The sequence below is a fragment of the Schistocerca gregaria genome, chromosome 1, assembly GCF_023897955.1.
Source record: "Schistocerca gregaria isolate iqSchGreg1 chromosome 1, iqSchGreg1.2, whole genome shotgun sequence".
Lineage (NCBI taxonomy): Eukaryota > Metazoa > Arthropoda > Insecta > Orthoptera > Acrididae > Schistocerca > Schistocerca gregaria.
Window position 1 is genome coordinate 809,384,099 of NC_064920.1, and position 20,405 is coordinate 809,404,503.

General features: G+C 39.1%; 1 protein-coding gene across 2 annotated transcripts in view; it reads left to right on the top strand.

The window, feature by feature from the left end:
* The window catches only part of LOC126270673 (zinc metalloproteinase nas-14-like), a 164,322-nt gene that overhangs the window by 64,483 nt on the left and 79,434 nt on the right, over positions 1-20,405 (top strand). For both annotated transcript variants that reach the window (XM_049974089.1, XM_049974088.1), the window contains exon 2: positions 1,366-1,493. In XM_049974089.1, coding sequence (XP_049830046.1) covers positions 1,370-1,493 — 124 coding nt within the window. In that variant the 5' untranslated portion in view covers positions 1,366-1,369. The remainder of the gene's footprint in view (positions 1-1,365; positions 1,494-20,405) is intronic.

A 20,405-nucleotide genomic window follows, 5' to 3' on the forward strand; every position in this document is an offset into this window, starting at 1 on the left:
GTGCAAGCCCCCTTCATGAAAAACACCGCCTCCAGATTTTACTGTTGGCACTACAGATGTTGGCAGATGACATTCACCGGGCATTCACCATATCCACACCCTTCCATCAGATCGCCACATTGTGCACCATGATTCTCACTCCACACATCATTTTTCCAATGTTCAATCATCCAATGTTTATGCTCTTTACACCAAGCGAGGCGTTGATTGGCATTTACCGGCTTGATGTGTGGCTTATGAGCGGCCGCTTGACCATGAAATCAAAGTTTTCTCACCTCCTGTCTAACTGTCATAGTAATTGCAGTGGATCCTGATGCAGTTGGGAATTCCTGTGTGATGGTCTGCCTATTACACATTACGACCCTCTTTGACTGTTGGCGGTCTCTGTCAGTCAACAGACGAGGTCAGCATGTACGCTTTTGTGCTGTGCATGTCCCTTCCTGTTTCCACTTCACTATCACATCAGAAACAGTGGACCTAGGGATGTTTAGGAATGTGGAAATCTTGTGTACAGACAAATGACACAAGTGACACCCAATCACCTGGCCACATTCAAAGACCGCGAGTTCCGCAGAGTGCTCCATTCTGCTCTCTCACAACATCTAATGACTACCTAGATCACTGATATGGAGTACCTGGCAGTAGGTGGCAGTAAAATGCTCCTAATATGAAAAATATATGTTTGTGGGGGTGTCAGGATACTTTTGACCATGTACTGTACATGTCAGCATAGAACATTACTTTCTTTCAAGCTACTGACGTTTTCTATTTTAAGTATATACACCCCTACACTTACTCGTGGCCATGCTTGGTTAACTTGTGTGTCAGTGTGTGTCAGAGTCTGCATCTACATCCAAAAGGTGCAACCCAATGTTTCATATGTTGAAATTTCTGCACTATCCAATTGCATATGAAGACAGGAAGAATGACTACTTAAGTGTTCTGTGTGCACTAAAATTAATCTAAACTTGCCTTTTCAATTGCCATGGGAGCAATATACAGGGGGCTGTAGTACATTCATATATTCCTCACTAAAGGAGGCTTTCATAGGAGTGTGTGTACTAAAAGAAGTGCAATAGTTCAGATGTTAGTAATGTGTCTACATTCTACAGTCTACACACTTAGGTGTTTCTATGCAACACAAATCATTGAGCTATAGGTGAGTCATTGTCTTTTCAAATTTTCTATTATAATTTCATACACAATACACAAAATTTTGTAACGTAAATTTGATATCTGTTTCTTTATGATTACTGAAACAACAGTAATATTACAAAATTAGTTCTACTATAATTGTGAAAGAGTAATATTTTTCATGCAGTAGATTGTATATTAGTCAAATTCTCTTGTCCTTTTTTTTAATAGGAGGATGACATCAACATTAACGTCCATAATGGCACTGGTCACAGCATCACTGATGGCTGCAGAAATTGAGCCTCCTGAACCTGTCCACAAAGGACTCTACTTTGACCTAGATGTAATCAAACAATCAGGTATAATTCATCCACTGTCTTATTTTTTCACATTAAGTTTCCTATACTGATTTCAAGAGAACAAGTGTAGTTCATCACACACACACAAGATACTCTGTTTTAAAAGGGAATGCACACATATTACGCTAGTAGGTATCTGAAAAAGCAAAAAGAGAGCTGCTATTGAGGCAGTATTTAAGGTTCCAGCCCTGAGAATGACAAAAATATTGCTTGGTGAATAATGAGAACCATTGAAAGCCTCTGCAATAAGTTCCAAAACACAAGTTTTGTTATTCAATTGAAACAGTAACACTTTTACTACACATAGTCATCCTTCGAAGGAGACCAAACCTCGATGACAACATTGTCAACCTCATTTTCTTGTTTTAGTCACATAGGCCAAATGTGTCAAAACTGTTCAAAAAAGGTTTTGCACCTCCTTCATATCTGTGTGTGGGCTTAGATTCAAGGGAAGCACAAAAATTAAAGAAATGCACAATAGAAATAAAAATTTACTTTACTGTGAGATAACAACAAAACAATAATCCAGATATAGACAGCCATTCAAAACTGCATATCTTTGTTCATATTTGGATTTAAAAACTGCTAATTCATAACATTCAACTCAGTATTGCTCCATCACAAATATTTCAATGTGCTTAGATCCTCTTGGCATGCTATCTACATGGTGATTTTGATGTTGTTCCTCAAGACTGCTCCATTCTTTGGTAACAGCCCTTCTTGGGTCATCTGAGTGAGGAGGTGTATGGGAGTGGTAGACTGAGAGACATCACATAATGGCTTCAAACCAAGAAGCATGTCACACTGCTTCAGCACCCACACCGAATTACATGAAGTCTGACTAAATAGGCAATAACGTGAACCTTACAAATCCAACAACTTCTTCAATGCTTTATTTATAAACTATAAATTGCAGAACTCTAGGACAAAATCAAAATTAATCTAGTTACAAGAGAACTTAAATAACTTAATAAAATAGGAAATGCAGGGGCTATTGGAAGAGTAACAAAAAGACAGAGATAAAATATACTGTACTTAAAATGTGGCCATGTGTTCTACAACAGAGAAAAAAGCAGGGAAAGTTCAGCTATAGAAATTTACTGTTGATCAGAAAATTAACAACAACATTAGACACCGAAGGAATGACAGGCAATAGCAGCACTTGTTTTGAAAAATTGTTTCCATGGAAACAATAAGGTAGAAGATCTCACTAGAAAGTTTTAGACATGTAATATTGAACTACAAGATGATTTTAATGTGAAAGTAGCACAAAACTAAAAAATAATAACTCAGTGTTGAACTTTGGATATGATTCCAGAAATCTAATAGGTCATATATCAGTAGAATTTCTGAGAAGAGTAATATGTTCCTTCTCAACACATACTCCCAGACTTCCAGACAAGAACAAATAGAAAATGGAATTGGCAAGGTACTTGGCAACATACAACTGAAACTAAAACTGAAATTCTCTATGTTTTATCAAAGAATTAAAAAAAACTGTAGTAATACACCATTTTTGAATGGAAAGTGTTCATAGACACATAATGTACAGAGTAAAAATAGATATAAAACTAGAAGAAAGCAGGTGCATCAGGCATGACCAAAGAAATGTAGATTTTGAGAATTCATTTAATAAGAAGTTGATACACAGGTTAAATTGCACAACACATGCAGCATCTTAGAAAATGAAGACAGCAGAGACATAGAAGAGGTGTATAATTATTTAATAAACAGCTAAAGAGCTTGCAAGTATGAAAAATGTGCAAGATAGCAGAAACAAGGTAGTTAGTAAAGAGAAGGGAAGAGTTTCAATCAAATGTTAAACAGAATTATGACCTATAGATTCTGTGGAATATGCTGACTTACACAAAACTATTAGGAAGTGCCTTCGAGAGGATGTAAGTCAAAATCACTGACTCCAAAGTTCAATCAATTCTTCTTAGCAGTGGCCATAACCAGAAGTGCAGAAAAAAGGCCATCAAAATCAGAAACTTAAGTTTTCCAGATCATGTGCCAACAGCATGACATCTGAACCGTAGCCTACAACCGCCACCTATGGATGAAGTAGATGACTCGACATTACAGGGGTAGTGTTTCATCAACACATGGCGGAGTTTTACTTTTATTTGACTGCAAGGTCATGGCAAGTCAGTGGGTTTTCCATGAGTTTAGTTGTGCTTGTAAGTTCAGTATATAACAGGTGACCACAGACATATTTTGGGGAGACTTAAACGTAAGCGTTAGTTCTCACCTGATTGATACAGGTAGTATGGGTGTCAAAAACAAGAGGTGTGGCTCATTGTGTAGCAGTTCACTAAACTCTCACTAATCTGGCCTTCAGTTGTCTGGCCCCTCAGTAATCTGGTCCACATCCAGCTCTAGTCACTCAAGCATAAATGATGCATACAATAATGAATGCTCGTGTGCAACAATGTTGTTAGTTAATTATAATGTTAAATAATGCTATACATGTTTGAAATTGTAGCTTTCAGTATAATGACTTTTAAAAGGAAACACGTTATGTTAGGTCTCAAGTAGAAACTTGAAAATAGAGATAAGCTGAACTGAGATTCTTCACAGAAAATTGCTGCAGAGTGCAATGTTGGAAGAGGAACTAATTATGACCAAAATTTAACAAATAAAGAGCTAATTAAAAGCATACAGGAAAATTATGATGAAAGTGATGAATAAGAGGAATAGGAGGAGAGAACTTGAAGATACCTCACAGTGCTTGTTCTGAAGCTGCAGACATCCTCTTGGAGTACATTAAGCACAATCAGAATCATGCAGTATTGATGTAACGCTTGAAAAGCCATTTGTAATAGAGCATACTGTTCTCGTCTATCATCATCAAGATCACTAAAAATTTGGGACATGTTTCATAGCTAGTAATGCTACTTTATATGTACATACACAAGGACTAAGTTTTCTGTGAAAATGAATGCATCTTTAGATTTAATAAAATACAATCCTTACATGTTTACATTAAATTTAAGACTCTCTCAATAATCCAGCACTTCTGCTAATCCAGCACCCATATGTACCAGAAATGTCCACCTCAGCAAGAGTCTAGAGTATATAAGCTGTTAATCATGAGCAGTGATTCAGGAGGTGAAGCTAAATGGTACTTAAGGATGTAAAGAAGTGAGAAGTGTTGGGGTAGTGGTATATTTCAATTTCTTTTTCCTTTGTTTTTGTGTCACTGATAAGAGGTAATAATGTCACCAGTACCACAGGGAGCACCAGGGTTGTCAATACCAAAAGAGCTACTTCAAGAGAAGTGCTTAAAATTTTAATAGGTGAAGTAGGTAAGTTGCGAGTGGACAAGGTTGAGCATCTAAGAGATTAGAAGCACCTGATGCTGAGGAGAAGGAAACAGCTGATCACAAAACTTCAGGGTATAGAGACAAGCTGTGGGGAGAGCACAATGACTGATTGATTGAAAATCGGTCTCAGGGTGGGAGAAAAATGTTGATTATGTAGGGAATGAAAAGAAGGGAAAGAGAGGAAGCAGAGAGGAGGGAGGAGTAGGAAGCTGGATGGGAGAGGTGCAGGCTTTTAGATAGTTTACTTGTACCTGCAGGGCATCTGACAGTTATTAATGTAGTTAAACCAGTTGATCCTGTGAAGTGTAAAGGTGGAACGTCATCAATAGATGGACAATCTTTTGAGTCGGAAGATTAAATTAATTATAGATGGTATCATAATAAAAGTTCCTGGGAATTTAAGCAAGACAGAGTAATGATATTGTTGAAGTTAAGATGAGTAATGTAGAAGTACCAGCTCTGATCCAAGAGAAATAGTGGAGTATGTAGTGCAGGAATGGGTATGGGCTGTACCAAAGTGATTAATTGCTGGGATAGAAACATAGGTGACATAAGTGTAGTGTTTTCTGCCCCAGTGGGTGACAGTAGGTGTTTCATTGCGCAAAAGAGCCTGGACCAGGTGGACATTATTTTTGCATCATGCAGAATGGAACTGCGGATGGTGACATTGTTTTAGGTTCTACAGGAAATGCACAAGAAGTTGTGGCAGAAATGGTTCAGGCACATACATTTCTTCAGAATCAGAGTGGAGGGAGGAAAAGAAAGAGATGGAGCAGATTATCAAGTCAACAGGGCTGAATCTGTTGTAAAGTGCACACCACAGGTTCAGAATGTAGCATGAGCACAAGTACTGGATCATGGACTTGCAGGGCAAGCAGCTGATGTGTGCAGGCAGGCTGTTTACAGCACCGCTGAAGTCTGATGTACACTATAAGTATGAGGTGGGTGAAGGGTACAACACAGGCAAGAAACTAAATGTCCTCACTGAATATCAAGCTAATGTTATCCTTTGGCAACAGAAAGATGTTGCCAATGTAAAGCTATCACAATGTGCATCTAACATATGGAATACACCAGTTAAACTGTGTACAAATACAAAAAGGCATGATTCAAATGGCATGCTGCTGCCAGGCACTAGAAAGTTGTTTTGGGTGAGCATAAGTACTGGAAAACCAAGCATTTCAAGGGTAATTCAGTCTGTAAAGAGTGCTGCACTGTGAGGAATAAGTGGGACTGCCTCTTGAAGTGTTGTGAATGGTAGTGGTGTATGTGGCTTTCTTGTGAGGATAGTTCTGGAAGTATATTTGCTGGGAAAGCATAGGGGGAACTGTTGTTGCAAGGAGAAACTCTAAAAGCTGTCCCAAAACAAAGGGTTAAAACGACCAGATAGACAGATTAGATGCCAAGCACAAGTGTTAAAGGGAACCAGACCACGTTTCCTTGAAGTTGATGGGTTAAGGATAATTTATTAAGAAAGAAAAAGTGTCATTTTTAGTTTGTAACTGGGGAATGGAGAATTAGCAGTAATTTTGCAAAGGCGTGGAAATAGGCACAGTAATGAAATATGTTTCAAAGTATTTGAGGATATTATGAGATAAAACAGTACAAGGAGAGACTCCAAGGTGACGAGAGCCATAGTAACTGTGTGAGAAGTACCGTAGTGTAAATATCTGGAAAAAATAAATTTGTTATTGTTTAAGGAACACTGGAAGCATGGAGAAAGCCATATAGGAGCAAGGATGTGCCCACTACACAGACACAATAGATGATAGAAATACTGAAGGAATTGCAAGGAAGCAGTCATAAAATTTAATGTAGTAAATGTATAATGTACAAAATTGTGAGTCTAGCATAATCTTGGAAGTGTGCCACTTATTTTATGAATCAACAGGGGAGGTAGTTATGGTGGAGAACCACTCCTGAGCAAGACCTGAGGGACAAAGTCTTTCCCACAGAAGGAGGAAATGTAGCAGCACTACCTAGTTTAAAGTAAAACTTATAGGAATGTGAAAGAAAGATGCTGTAGAGTATTGCATTAGCTACCACCACCTAGAAGCATAGCATGGTGACATTTAGGTTACAGCAACATGTACTCAAAAAGATTGCGAGGCAGGCTAGCGGTGCGCAATGAAACCAGCACCACATAGCAGTAATACACTCCTGGAAATTGAAATAAGAACACCGTGAATTCATTGTCCCAGGAAGGGGAAACTTTATTGACACATTCCTGGGGTCAGATACATCACATGATCACACTGACAGAACCACAGGCACATAGACACAGGCAACAGAGCATGCACAATGTCGGCACTAGTACAGTGTATATCCACCTTTCGCAGCAATGCAGGCTGCTATTCTCCCATGGAGACAATTGTAGAGATGCTGGATGTAGTCCTGTGGAATGGCTTGCCATGCCATTTCCACCTGGCGCCTCTGTTGGACCAGCGTTCGTGCTGGACGTGCAGACCGCGTGAGACGACGCTTCATCCAGTCCCAAACATGCTCAATGGGGGACTGATCTGGAGATCTTGCTGGCCAGGGTAGTTGACTTACACCTTCTAGAGCACGTTGGGTGGCACGGGATACCTGCGGACGTGCATTGTCCAGTTGGAACAGCAAGTTCCACCAGAGGTGTACGGCCAGTGTAGGAGATCGCTCCCCACACCATGATGCCGGGTGTTGGCCCTGTGTGTCTCGGTCGTATGCAGTCCTGATTGTGGCGCTCACCTGCACGGCGCCAAACACGCATACGACCATCATTGGCACCACGGCAGAAGCGAGTCTCATTGCTGAAGACGACACGTCTCCATTCGTCCCTCCATTCACGCCTGTCGCGAGACACCACTGGAGGCGGGCTGCACGATGTTGGGGCGTGAGCGGAAGACGGCCTAACGGTGTGCGGGACCATAGCCCAGCTTCATGGAGACGGTTGCGAATGGTCCTCGCCGATACCCCAGGAGCAACAGTGTTCCTAATTTGGTGGGAAGTGGCGGTGTGATCCCCTACGGCACTGCGTAGGATCCTACGTTCTTGGCGTGCATCCGTGCGTCGCTGCGGTCCGGTCCCAGGTCGACGGGCACATGCACCTTCCGCCGACCACTGGTGACAACATCGATGTACTATGGAGACCTCACGCCCCACGTGTTGAGCAATTCGGCGGTACGTCCACCCGGCCTCCCGCATGCCCACTATACGCTCTCGCTCAAAGTCCGTCAACTGCACATACGGTTTACGTCCACGCTGTCGCGGCATGCTACCAGTGTTAAAGACTGCGATGGAGCTCCGTATGCCACGGCAAACTGGCTGACACTGACGGCGGCGGTGCACAAATGCTGCGCAGCTAGCGCCATTCGACGGCCAACACCGCGGTTCCTGGTGTGTCCGCTGTGCCGTGCGTGTGATCATTGCTTGTACAGCCCTCTCGCAGTGTCCGGAGCAAGTATGGTCGGTCTGACACACCGGTGTCAATGTGTTCTTTTTTCCATTTCCAGGAGTGTAGTTGGAGCGGAAAAGCTGCAATTTTTTTTTCCAAGCTGCATTATGACTATGAGGGCCTACCATCTTATTACTTTATGCAGGCCATAGTACTCCATACAGACATCTTATCCAGTACCCATGACCACCACCACACAACAGAATTCCAACTGAGGCCATAGGCACTGTTGCCCATGTAACACCAAGTGGAGATGGGGCTGCATGGAGTTCTTTTGTCTATATTTTGGTGTTATCATTTATTTACTTACAGCAATTACACTTTTTTAAAAGAAAAATACAGGAATTTTGAAGCAGGAAATTATAAATTTATGGTATAATTTAAGAAGAGAATAGAAGAAGACAGGAAAGAGTAGACATAGATATCCCTTCACCAGCCCCACCCAGGCAAGGGGACTTGCTATTGAACTTCAAGTGCAGCATCTACATGTTCTGTCCACATGAACATCCCTCTTTAGGACAACAATTTATTCAGTCCATGCAGATCTAATCTATGTTGATATTGTTAGAGTTCTGTGTGAGTTGATGTTCATTAGGTTACATAACAATTACTACCACTAGGTTAGTTAGTAAACAAATTCCGCATGGCTTTGGAACAATATCCTGCCTCAGTGTAATCTAATTAAGTTATTTATATTCCTGCATAGCTGTAGGAGATATAACAAGCCATCACTAACCTATTATTAATTTTTAAATACATTTTTATAGAATAAAACTAGACTTTTTTAAGTAATTGATCCATCAATTTTGTATAATTGTGTAATATGCATAATCTGTTTCTGATATGTATTGGCACTCTTTGATTTTGCTTGCTTGATTTATATTAAATTTATATTACATTCATATTATTACATTTACAATGAAGTGTTCATTTATGTAACTACTTAACAATGTTGGGTGCAAGTTTAATATGGATTCCAGAATAATATCTATCCATGGACTATTCTTAGTACTCCTACTTTTAATTAGATTCATTCATAATAAGATATAAATTGCAATCTTTGATTAATTTTTATGTGAGTAGTTGCACAGGATATACATGTTTTATGTTATGTATATTCTGTGTGTGTACGTTATGTCAGTACTGTCACTGTCACTCATATCATCATCAGTACTGGAGCTACTCGAGCTATCCATGTTGGCCTGTCTTCATCTCCTGTGCCTCCTGTAGTGATGAGTCTGTTTGTATATTTCATGTTCTGCTTTTGAGATGTTGTTTGCAATCGCGTTCAAGTGGAACTGTGTATCTTTCCTCAGTGCATCATATAATGTTGTTTCTGTTATGTGTTCTATGTTATTACTGAAGTGCCTCTGTTTAACACATTTCAAAAGGAAGTGTTCTTGGGAACCAATTCATCTGATAAGGGCTATGTTCAGTCACAAAATAAACCATGCCTCAGCTGGGGTTAACATGGTGCAACCATAACTGCTCCCTGATATTGGGCAAAATGAATAGACTTGGCAGTGCTTATCATTCTTGTCCCACTCTTTTTGCTAACTGTCCACTTGTCAATTTTTTATTTGGTGCCTATCTTCTATGTGCTGCCCAGCGATCTGCAACACTCTCTCAGGTCTACCCATCTTCATCCATTATGTTGCAGGCTGATAACTAAGGGCTATTTCGATCTGGTATATTCCAAGCACCACATATAGTGAATCGTTGTGTGGTGCTGGAAACCACAAATAGTCTAAGTAGCACACTCCTTTGCCCCCACCTAACAGTGATCCTATTCGTGGAGAGAGCAAGTCCATGTGCCATGTACTAGCTGCAAATCTCAATACCAACTCAAAAAGTGCACAGTGATACATTCTTATATGTGTGAGTGGTTGTCTGTATCGTGTCAATTTTAATGTCACTAGTTTGCGTAGTACACTTTCGGCTTTGGTTGCAATATGTCATTTTCCTTGACTTCCAGAAGGCATTCGATACAGTTCTGCACTGTCGCCTGATAGATAAACTAAGAGCCTACGGAATATTAGACCAGCTGTGTGGCTGGATTGAAGTGTTTTTAGCAAACATAACACAGCATGTTGTTCTCAACGGAAAGACATCTACAGACATTAAAGTAACCTCTGGCGTGCCACAGGGGAGTGTTATGGGACCACTGCTTTTCACAATATATATAAATGACCTAGTAGATAGTGTCGGAAGTTCCATGCGGCTTTTTGGGGATGATGCTGTAGTATACAGAGAAGTTGTAGCATTAGAAAATTGCAGTGAAATGCAGGAAGATCTGTAGCGGATAGGCACTTGGTGCAGGGAGTGGCAACTGACCCTTAACATAGACAAATGTAATGTATTGAGAATGCATAGAAAGAATGATCCTTTATTGTATGATTATATGATAGTGGAACAAACACTGGTAGCAGCTACTTCTGTAAATTATCTGGGAGTATGCGTACGGAACGATTTGAAGTGGAATGATCATATAAAATTAATTGTTGGTAAGGTGGGTGCCAGGTTGAGAGAGTCCTTAGAAAATGTAGTCTATCAACAAAGGAGGTGGCTTACAAAACACTCGTTCGACCTATACTTGAGTATTGCTCATCAGTGTGGGATTTGTACCAGGTCGGGTTGACAGAGGAGATAGAGAAGATCCAAAGAAGAGTGGTGCATTTCATCACAGGGTTATTTGGTAAGTGTGATAGCATTATGGAGATGTTTAGCAAGTGATAGCATAATGGAGCTGTTTAGCAAGAGAGATGCTCTGCATCTGCAGTGTTGCCTGCTGTCCAGGTTCGAGAGGGTCCGTTTCTGGATGAGGTATAGAATATATCGCTTCCCCCTACTTATACCTCCCAAGGAGATCACGAATGTAAACTTAGAGAGATTCGAGTGCACACGGAGGCTTTCCAGCAGTCGTTCTTCCCACGAACCATACGCGACTTGAACAGGAAAGAGAGGTAATGACAGTGGCACGTAAAGTGCCCTCTGCCACACACTGTTGGGTGGGTTGCAGAGTATAAATGTAGATGTAAATGTGTTCATTGAAGCTATGACATTCTTCAATGTGTACCCCAAGACATCTAGCTACTATTTCATGTTTTACATGCATGTTGTTTATTTTAATTGCCAGGTGTCTTTGTAGTGATCCCTTAAGTGTTGTGTACGCTGTTTTTTTGTGCTGCTATGGATAATTTGCTTTGGTTGCACCTTTGTTGTATTGTGTGTAACATACCACTGACCTTGTCTTCCAATATTTCTCTTGCACTGGCTGATTCACAACTAACAGCATCAGCATATGCAACGATCCCATCTGAAGATTCATCTCCCTTGATTAACAGCAGTTTTTAAGGGTAGGGCAGACAGAAACAAAAGATGCTCAGAGACGGGTTGAAAATTACATTCACATTGATAAAACAGGCGCCAGAAAGCAAATTTTAATGTACACAATTGATCTATACAACCTCTGATTGAAAGTATAGATACTCAAAAACTAACTGGAAAATTAGGTTCATCAAGTTTCAGTTCAGCCAGTGCAGAAAATCAGTTATCTTTATTGCATCAGCATATCTGAGGACTAAGGGGTAAGCTTAATGAGTTGCTTATTTTGTCGAAGAATTAGTTGAGCAAACCAGATGATATAATCTGCCTCTCTGAACATCATTTGACCACTGGTATAAATAGGTTAAATGTTACAGGATTCAAGTTAGCTTCTTACTTCTGGAGAGAAAATATGGAGAAAGGAGGAGTTGCCACATTTGTCAGAAACTGTGTTGATTTTAAGAATATTGATATTAATAAATTTTGCTCAGAACAGCACTTAGAAGCTTGTGCAACAGAAGTAGTATTTCATAATACATTCGTTATAATAACAAGTATATACACTTCATCTTCAGGTAATTTTAACCTATTTATAAAAAATCTGGAATCTCTGTTGTCCCATGTCACAGTAAAAAACAAGAAAATGATGGCGAGTGGTGATTTTAATGTGGATTTATTGAAAAGCTCTGTCAGTGAACAATTATTGCAATCAGTAACACCATCATTCAATTCAGTTCCAACTATGAAATTTGCAGCTAGGATATGCAAATGGTCTGAGACTGCTATTGATAATATCTTCATAGACAAATCTAGGGAAAAAGTCATATCACAAAACCAATAGTAAATGGGCTATCTGATCATGATATGCAGCATCTTGTATTAAATTTGGAACTTATCAGGATTAAAAAATCTATTAAATCTGAGTATAGGAGGGTAATAAATCAGTCAAAAATTGAGAAATTCAGGAAGATGCCCAAAGACATGATCTGGACAGATGTTTAAAATACTTCTGACTCAAATCGAAAATACAAAGCATTCGTTAATAAAGTTACATCCACTTTTGAAAACTGTTTTCCCTTAAAGGTAATGACACAGAAGTCAAAAAAAATAAACCATGGATTATACAAGAAATAAAGACATCATGTGGGACAAAAAGGAGACTGTATCTACTGCCTAGGAACAGCTCTGATGTTTGCATTGTAATGCATTACAGAGAACACTGTAAAATATTGAAGCAAGTAATTTAGAAATCGAACTAGCTTTACTATGAAAAAAAGATAATTACATCGGGCAACAAAATAGAAACTGCATGTGATATAGTGAAAATAGAGACAGGTGGGCCAAACAGGAAGAGGAAGAGATAGATTAAAAAAAGCTTTTGGCAACAAGCGCATGTAGTGTTGCAAACCTCTTAAGCAAGTACTTCATTTCTGTTATGGACAGCTTGGGGTTATCAGGTTCAGTGAACAGTGCAACGGAGTATCTGAGACCAGTCTTTAAAAATAACTTCAGTAAAGCAGAAATAACACTCATGTCTCCCAAAGTAGTAGCATCCACCATAAAACTCTTAAAATCTAAGTATCCTAGTAGGTATGATAACATATCAATGAAGTTAATCAAAGAGTGATCATGCAAGCTGAGTTTATCTTAAGTTATTTGTGTAATCAATTTCTTATCAGCAGAATACTTCCAGACTGGCTAAAATATGGCAAAGTTAAGCCTCTTTACAAGAAGGGGGATAAAAAGATACCATCAAACTTTTCAACCAATTTTGCTTTTGCCAGCTTTCTCAAAAATATATGAAAAGGTTGTATTCAAGTGTCTCCTTAAGCATCTGACTGCAAATAATATACTGCCCAAGTCACTGTTTGAGTTTCTTAAGTGTTCTGATACAGAGAAAGCTATTTACACTTACAGTGGGAATGTACTCAATTCATTACATAATAAATTAGAGGCTACTGGTATTTTCTGTGATCTGTCAAAAGCCTTTGATTATGTGAACCACAGCATTCTCTTAGGTAAATTAGAATATTATGGATTCACTGGCAATGCTGCAAAATGGCTTGAGCCTTATCTAATTAACAGCACACAAATGGTGTTGTTGCAAAATACCTGTGCAGTAAGCAGTCAGTCCTCATCTGATTGGGAATTAATTACATATGGTGTTCCTCAGTGTTCCATTGCTTTTTCTTGTGTCCATTAATGACATCTCATCTGTTACATTGCCAAATGCTAATTTTGTTTTGTTTGCAGATGATACAAACATTGCAATAAGTAGCAAGTCAAGTACAGATTTAAAAATAGCTGGTAATCAAATTTTCACTCACATTAATAAATGGTTTAAAGCTAACGCACTATCATTAAACTTTGAAAAGCCCCACCATATGCTGTTCAGAACCTGTAAGAGATTTATATGAAGACATGCAGATTGAAGAGGCTGACAGTGTTAAATCTCTGGAATTACAGCTTGATAATAAATTCAGTTGGGAAGGGCATACCACAGAATTGCGTAAGTGCCTAAACAAGTCTGTATTTGCAGTGAAAATGATGTTAGATGTAGGAGATATAAATATAAACAAGCTTGCACATTTTGCCTACTTTCATTGTATTATGGCATATGGGATCATATACAGGGGTAACTCAATCAAACCGAGCAAAAATTTTTAGTGTGCAAAAGCTTGTAATAAGAATCATTTGTGGTGTAAATTTATGAAAGTTGTTCTAGGAACTTTGTATTCTAACCTTTGATTCTCAATAAATTTACTTCTTAATGAAATTTGTTGCAAGTAAAAATCTTTATTTCCAAGCAATAGCTCAATACACAGTATCAATACTAGGAATAAGAACAATCTACATAAAGACCTAAAATCACTTACCTTGGTCCAAAAAGGGGTCCAGTGTTCAGGAACACACATTTTCAATAAACTGCCAGCAACCATTAAAAACTTGGTTTCATATAAAGCACGGTTTAAAGAGAGTTTGAAAGACTTTTTGATAGACAACTCCTTCTACAATAGATGAATACCTTTACAGGGACTGTTAGACCAGCTTAACTAAAAATGTCTGTTAGATTTCAGTTTAGACAGTACTCAGTCACAAGTCAAAATTAGATATTTTGTGTATGATAAATTCATTAAAAGTGCATAACAATGTTTCATTCTGACAGCTTTTTAATTCTGTAAATATTCGTAGTTCCAGTTTACTGCACAAATGACCAGGGTAGTAGGTATTACATTCAAATGTTTTATGTTTTTTATGTTATACTTTCTGACACTTTCACGCCCACGAGAATCATCTCATTTTTTGGGTCTATGGAATTAAAACTGAATCTAATCTAATCTAAATTCAAGAGCAGTTCAGTTGTGATACCTCAGAAGATGGGTCCACAGGTAGACCATTGATGACATCATTTGGTAATCCTTTTTACAACCTTGTGGTTGCCTTCTTGTCACTCAGCCACTCTGTTCCTCCAATAGTCTCAAAGACTATTACACAGGGATATGGGTACCCAAAGTTCGCAAAATCATGCAAGCATTGCTGGCCACCAAAGATTGTCAAAGGCACCAGTAATGTTGCAAGTAACAGTGTACTTATGTAACATCTGTTCTACAATTTGGAAGACCCGATTAATCACATCATCAGTAGATTTTCCTGGTCTATAGCAAAATTGGTTATGGTTAAGGCCATAAAATTCCCTGTGAGCTTGGAGGCGGGTATGCAGGAGCCTCTTATGGACCTTAGCCGATATATTTAACAAGCAAATTTGTCGGTATGATTTTGGTTCTGATGGATCCCTATCTGCAGCTTTTTTAATAATTACTTTGTTAGCTCTTTTCCAGACTAGGGTCACCTGTTCCAGACTCAGGGCATCATTTATTAAATTTGTTAAATATGAGGTTATCTGTGGTGAGACCTGGTGCAATGTTTCTGAATGGATATGGTCTGGTCCTGGTGCTTTCTTGTTTTTCAGGCCAGCAATTGCTAGCCCAACTTCCTCTCAAGCAAACAGGCCAGTTACAGTTTTTCTAGCGTAATCCCTATTCATTATCTCCCTAAGGTGTATGTGTGCCTGTTCGTGGATCATCACTGGAGAGGAGTTTGTCGAGCTGATATTGGGCTGTGTATCTCAATCTCCATGTCATAGTTTTGGCGTCCTGCTTTAGTGTAGCCCGGGCAAGAAGGGACTTAATTTTCTCAGTTATCAGTTTGTATGGTATTCCCTTGTGTTCTATTGTAGATATGTTGTGACATAGTGTTCCCAATGTTCTTGTCTAGTCATGATTAGTATGGTTTTAAATGCAGTTTCTGCGTTTCTGTATTCCTGTAATTGAATTTGTCTGTCCCTAGTGATAATTGCCTTCTAGTAATATGCAGGAGCCTCTTCTGGCGTCTCACATCCAGACTTAGTCTAGATAGCTTGGAGCTCTTATGCTACTTAGTGACATTTGGTATGTATTTTCACTGGGAAGTTTGTAATATTTGCGGAAGTCTATATGCCATTAGGTCTACACCTTCATCTACATTTTCCACCAGTTTATCTCTTATATAGTTTTGAACCCCCTCCCAATTTGCCCTGATTAACATCTATTTGTTTGATGATGGTGTATTATGTGCTGTAGTCTTTGTGTCAATGATGACTGCATTATGATCACTTGCCATTACGTTCAGATACACATGCCATCTATTTCTAAATTTACAGCTAAATGGTTATTTATAGTTATGTCTATATTGTTAGTGCCACCAGCATGTCATATATATGTAGGTGGTTGTCCTCCTTTGTCGATAATGTACAGATTATTCGCACTTAGGATGACACTGATGATCTGATGTCAGTAATCTGATCACAAAGCCACAACATGGATCTGGCACTGATGTCAGCTGCAATGATCATCTTCTTCCCCCCTGAGTAAAATGCTGTCTGCTGGATCACGTTTGTGTATGGATGAATTGTATGGGAGTACTGGGCATATAATGATGCCAGTACCCATGTGTTCGTGCCGTTTGTGACCTCTATTGTTACAACACGTCTGTTGCACAATTGTCCAATTTTTATAGTCTGGCATCGGTGTCCATTATCACTAAAGCAGCCATAGCCTCTGTGCCTCCCATTATCTGAGTTGTTCAGGGGGCAAACATGTTAATTTCCCATTTCTACTGTATGCGTTTTGAATGCACACGACATCAACGTTTAACTCTTGAGCCAGCCTGGTAAGTTCCACACAACACACACAGCACTTCACACCCATCTACTCTGAGTCAAAGTGCACTCTCCCATGAGCCCTGACAATGTCTTTTTTTTTTTTTTTGGGTCATCAGTCTACTGACTGGTTTGATGCGGCCCACCACAAATTCCTCCCCTGTGCTAACCTCTTCATCTCAGAGTAGCACTTGCAACCTACGTCCTCAATTATTTGCTTGACATATTCCAATCTCTGTCTTCCTCTACAGTTTTTGCCCTCTACAGCTCCCTCTAGTACCATGGAAGTCATTCCCTCATGTCTTAGCAGATGTCCTATCATCCTATCCCTTCTCCTTATCAGTGTTTTCCACATATTCCTTTCCTCTCTGATTCTGCGTAGAAAGTCCTCATTCCTTACCTTATCAGTCCACCTAATTTTCAACATTCGTCTATAGCACCACATCTCAAATGCTTCAATTCTTTTCTGTTCCGGTTTGTCCACAGTCCATGTTTCACTACCATACAATGCTGTACTCCAGACATACATCCTCAGAAATTTCTTCCTCAAATTAAGGCCGGTATTTGATATTAGTAGACTTCTCTGGGCCAGAAATGCCTTTTTTGCCATAGCTAGTCTGCTTTTGATATCTGCTCCATCCCTCATTGGTTATTTTACTGCCTAGGTAGCAGAATTCCTTAACTACATTGACTTTGTTACCATCAATCCTGATGTTAAGTTTCTCGCTGTTCTCATTTCTACAACTTCTCAATACCTTTGTCTTTCTCCGATTTACTCTCACACCATACTGTGTACTGATTAGACTATTCATTCCGTTCAGCAGATCATTTAATTCTTCTTCACTTTCACTCAGGATAGCAATGTCATCAGCGAATCGTATCATTGATATCCTTTCACCTTGTATTTTAATTCCACTCCTGAACCTTTCTTTTATTTCCATCATTGCTTCCTCGATGTACAGATTGAAGAGTAGGGGTGAAAGCCTACAGCCTTGTCTTACACCATTCTTAATACGAGCACTTCGTTCTTGATCGTCCACTCTCATTATTCCCTCTTGGTTGTTGTACATATTGTATATGACCCGTCTCTCTCTATAGCTTACCCCTACTTTTTTCAGAATCTCGAACAGCTTGCACCATTTTATATTGTCGAACGCTTTTTCCAGATTGACAAATCCTATGAATGTGTCTTGATTTTTCTTTAGCCTTGCTTCCATTATTAGCTGTAACGTCATAATTGCCTCTCTCTCGTGCCTTTACTTTTCCTAAAGCCAAACTGATCATCACCTAGCGCATTCTCAATTTTCTTTTCCATTCTTCTGTATATTATTCTTGTAAGCAGCTTCAATGCATGAGCTGTTAAGCTGATTGTGCGATAATTCTCGCACTTGTCAGCTCTTGCCGTCGTCGGAATTGTGTGGATGATGCTTTTCCGAAAGTCAGATGGTATGTCGCCAGACTCATGTATTCTACACACCAACATTTTGTAGATTTTCTTAATGTTGAAACCTTCTGAATGCTGTCTGCAGAGCTGTATCAGGAGATCAGCAAGTTTACTCCCATCAGTGGGCAAGCCTTCCATTTGAAGGATCATCCTTTCCATCTTCTCAATTGTAGGGAAGCAAATGGAATAAACCTTCTCATGTGTTAATCATATAACTAACCTTTGTTCATTTTACAGGATATTCCTTTGCTCAAGCCTACTGAGCTTCAAGTTCAATTCAAATGCACTTTAGTTTGCTGGTTCTTGATTATGGGGTGTACTTGTCCATTCTGTGTGTTTTTCAGTTCAGGTGTAATGTAATTAGTTACTTTCTGGTTAAGAATACATACTTGATCATCCTTTATGTCATTCACCACTTGTTTATGCACCTCCACCTGTGTATCTTTTTACATTCATTATTATGAGAGTTAACTTTGTACCCCTACTTGGTTTTCATTGCTTTACATTTTATCACTGATCTTGTCACTGCCTGTAGTGGCTTTGCCCTTTTTCTCCTGATTTATGTTTACATTATTAATGGTTGACCCGGATGTTACTATTTTACTATATGCCATATCAGAGGGGATTGTTGGTGTTGTTCTTATTTCATCACACAGCACATCTTTGGGAATCAGTAGTGGTACCACTACTTTGTCACACACCACATCTTTGGGGATTGATGGTGGTACTCCTATTTCATCTTGTGCCATGTCTTTGGGGATTGGTGGAGGTTTTCCTCCTCCTTTACATGCCATATTATTATATGAAGGTATCCCTACACAATTACTCGCTACATCATTTTTAGTTTCTTTACATGATAAACTGTTGGTCTCACTCTATGGGCATTGCTGGGTGGATGTGATGGCTTCTCATTGATGACAGACGTGGTTTCCCCTGGGTTTTGTTATCCCTCCTCCAGTATAACAGGTTTTATGTATTGTTTACATTTTGTTGTGTCGTACTGATCTGCTTGTTTGGGATTTGCCTGTGAGATATAATTGCTTATTTTATGTTTTGTTGCATTTTTTAGATGCTATTGCAAGATGCATTTTCACACTCTATATTTCGTGAGTGATCTGCTTGTGTATGTATGATGTTTTGAGTCTCTCTCTCAATTAGTTCATGTTCCAGTTCTCCCATCCTTAAAATTAATGCAGCCTGAAATGACGTCCATTGTAAGAGTTCATGTTTTAACATACATTCAACTATCGGATCTACCTTACACATTTCATCTGGATAATCTGTATTATCAAGAAATGTATTTTGGATGGCCAGTGTGTACATTAATGAAGTTATTTCATTTTCACTGTTATTGTTTTCTGCTGCAACAAACCATGCTACCATCACTATTCTACAGCAAGGTGCCAGCTTCTAGATCTTGTTGATGCAGATTGTTTCATCCTCGATGTAAAAATGTCCAACTCTGGATTTAAAAAGTACCGTATTTGTTGTTTCGAATTCATATTATAGTTAGAGGCTATATTCAGTCTTCTCAATTTGTCGATTGTATGAGTTTGTAAATTAGGCACTCAGTTGTTCCATCTTTGGTGCAGGTCTTGCATTGTTTCTTACAGGGTTGCATCCTATTTTATGCTCCAATGATGGGCATTCCACTTTTTATTTCCGTCTTCACCACATGTTCCGCAAATAATTTGGTGAGCTCTGCAACCCTTCACAATGTGTCCCAGACTGCAATACCTAAAACATTTTGCAATAACATTGGAATCTTTGACTCCTAGACATTGGAAACTACAAACTCTGCTTTGACTCAATAACTGGTTTCCTACTCTGGAACGTAGCTCTACAATGTTATTTTCAAGACCTGTATCTTGTAGCCCTGTTTTAAAGCCCAGTTTCACTTCATTTGCCAATTTTTCTCTGGGTATGCGTTCTGATAAATTTAGCTCATATAGTTCATCCAGGAACTCATCATCCTTGTTAATTTTTGGTATCTGATAGATTGCCACTTGTGGTCTTCTCTTTTTTATGGTCTCACACTTATTTTCTGAAATGTTATGACTTTTCTCCAAAACTCCTTTACAATGTTCTTGCATCTGTGTTTCCTCTATGACAATGGATTGTGCTTTCCTAATTCATATTATCTTCAGCTTTTATTTTTTGTTCTGGAACTATGCCTGTCATCAGTTTG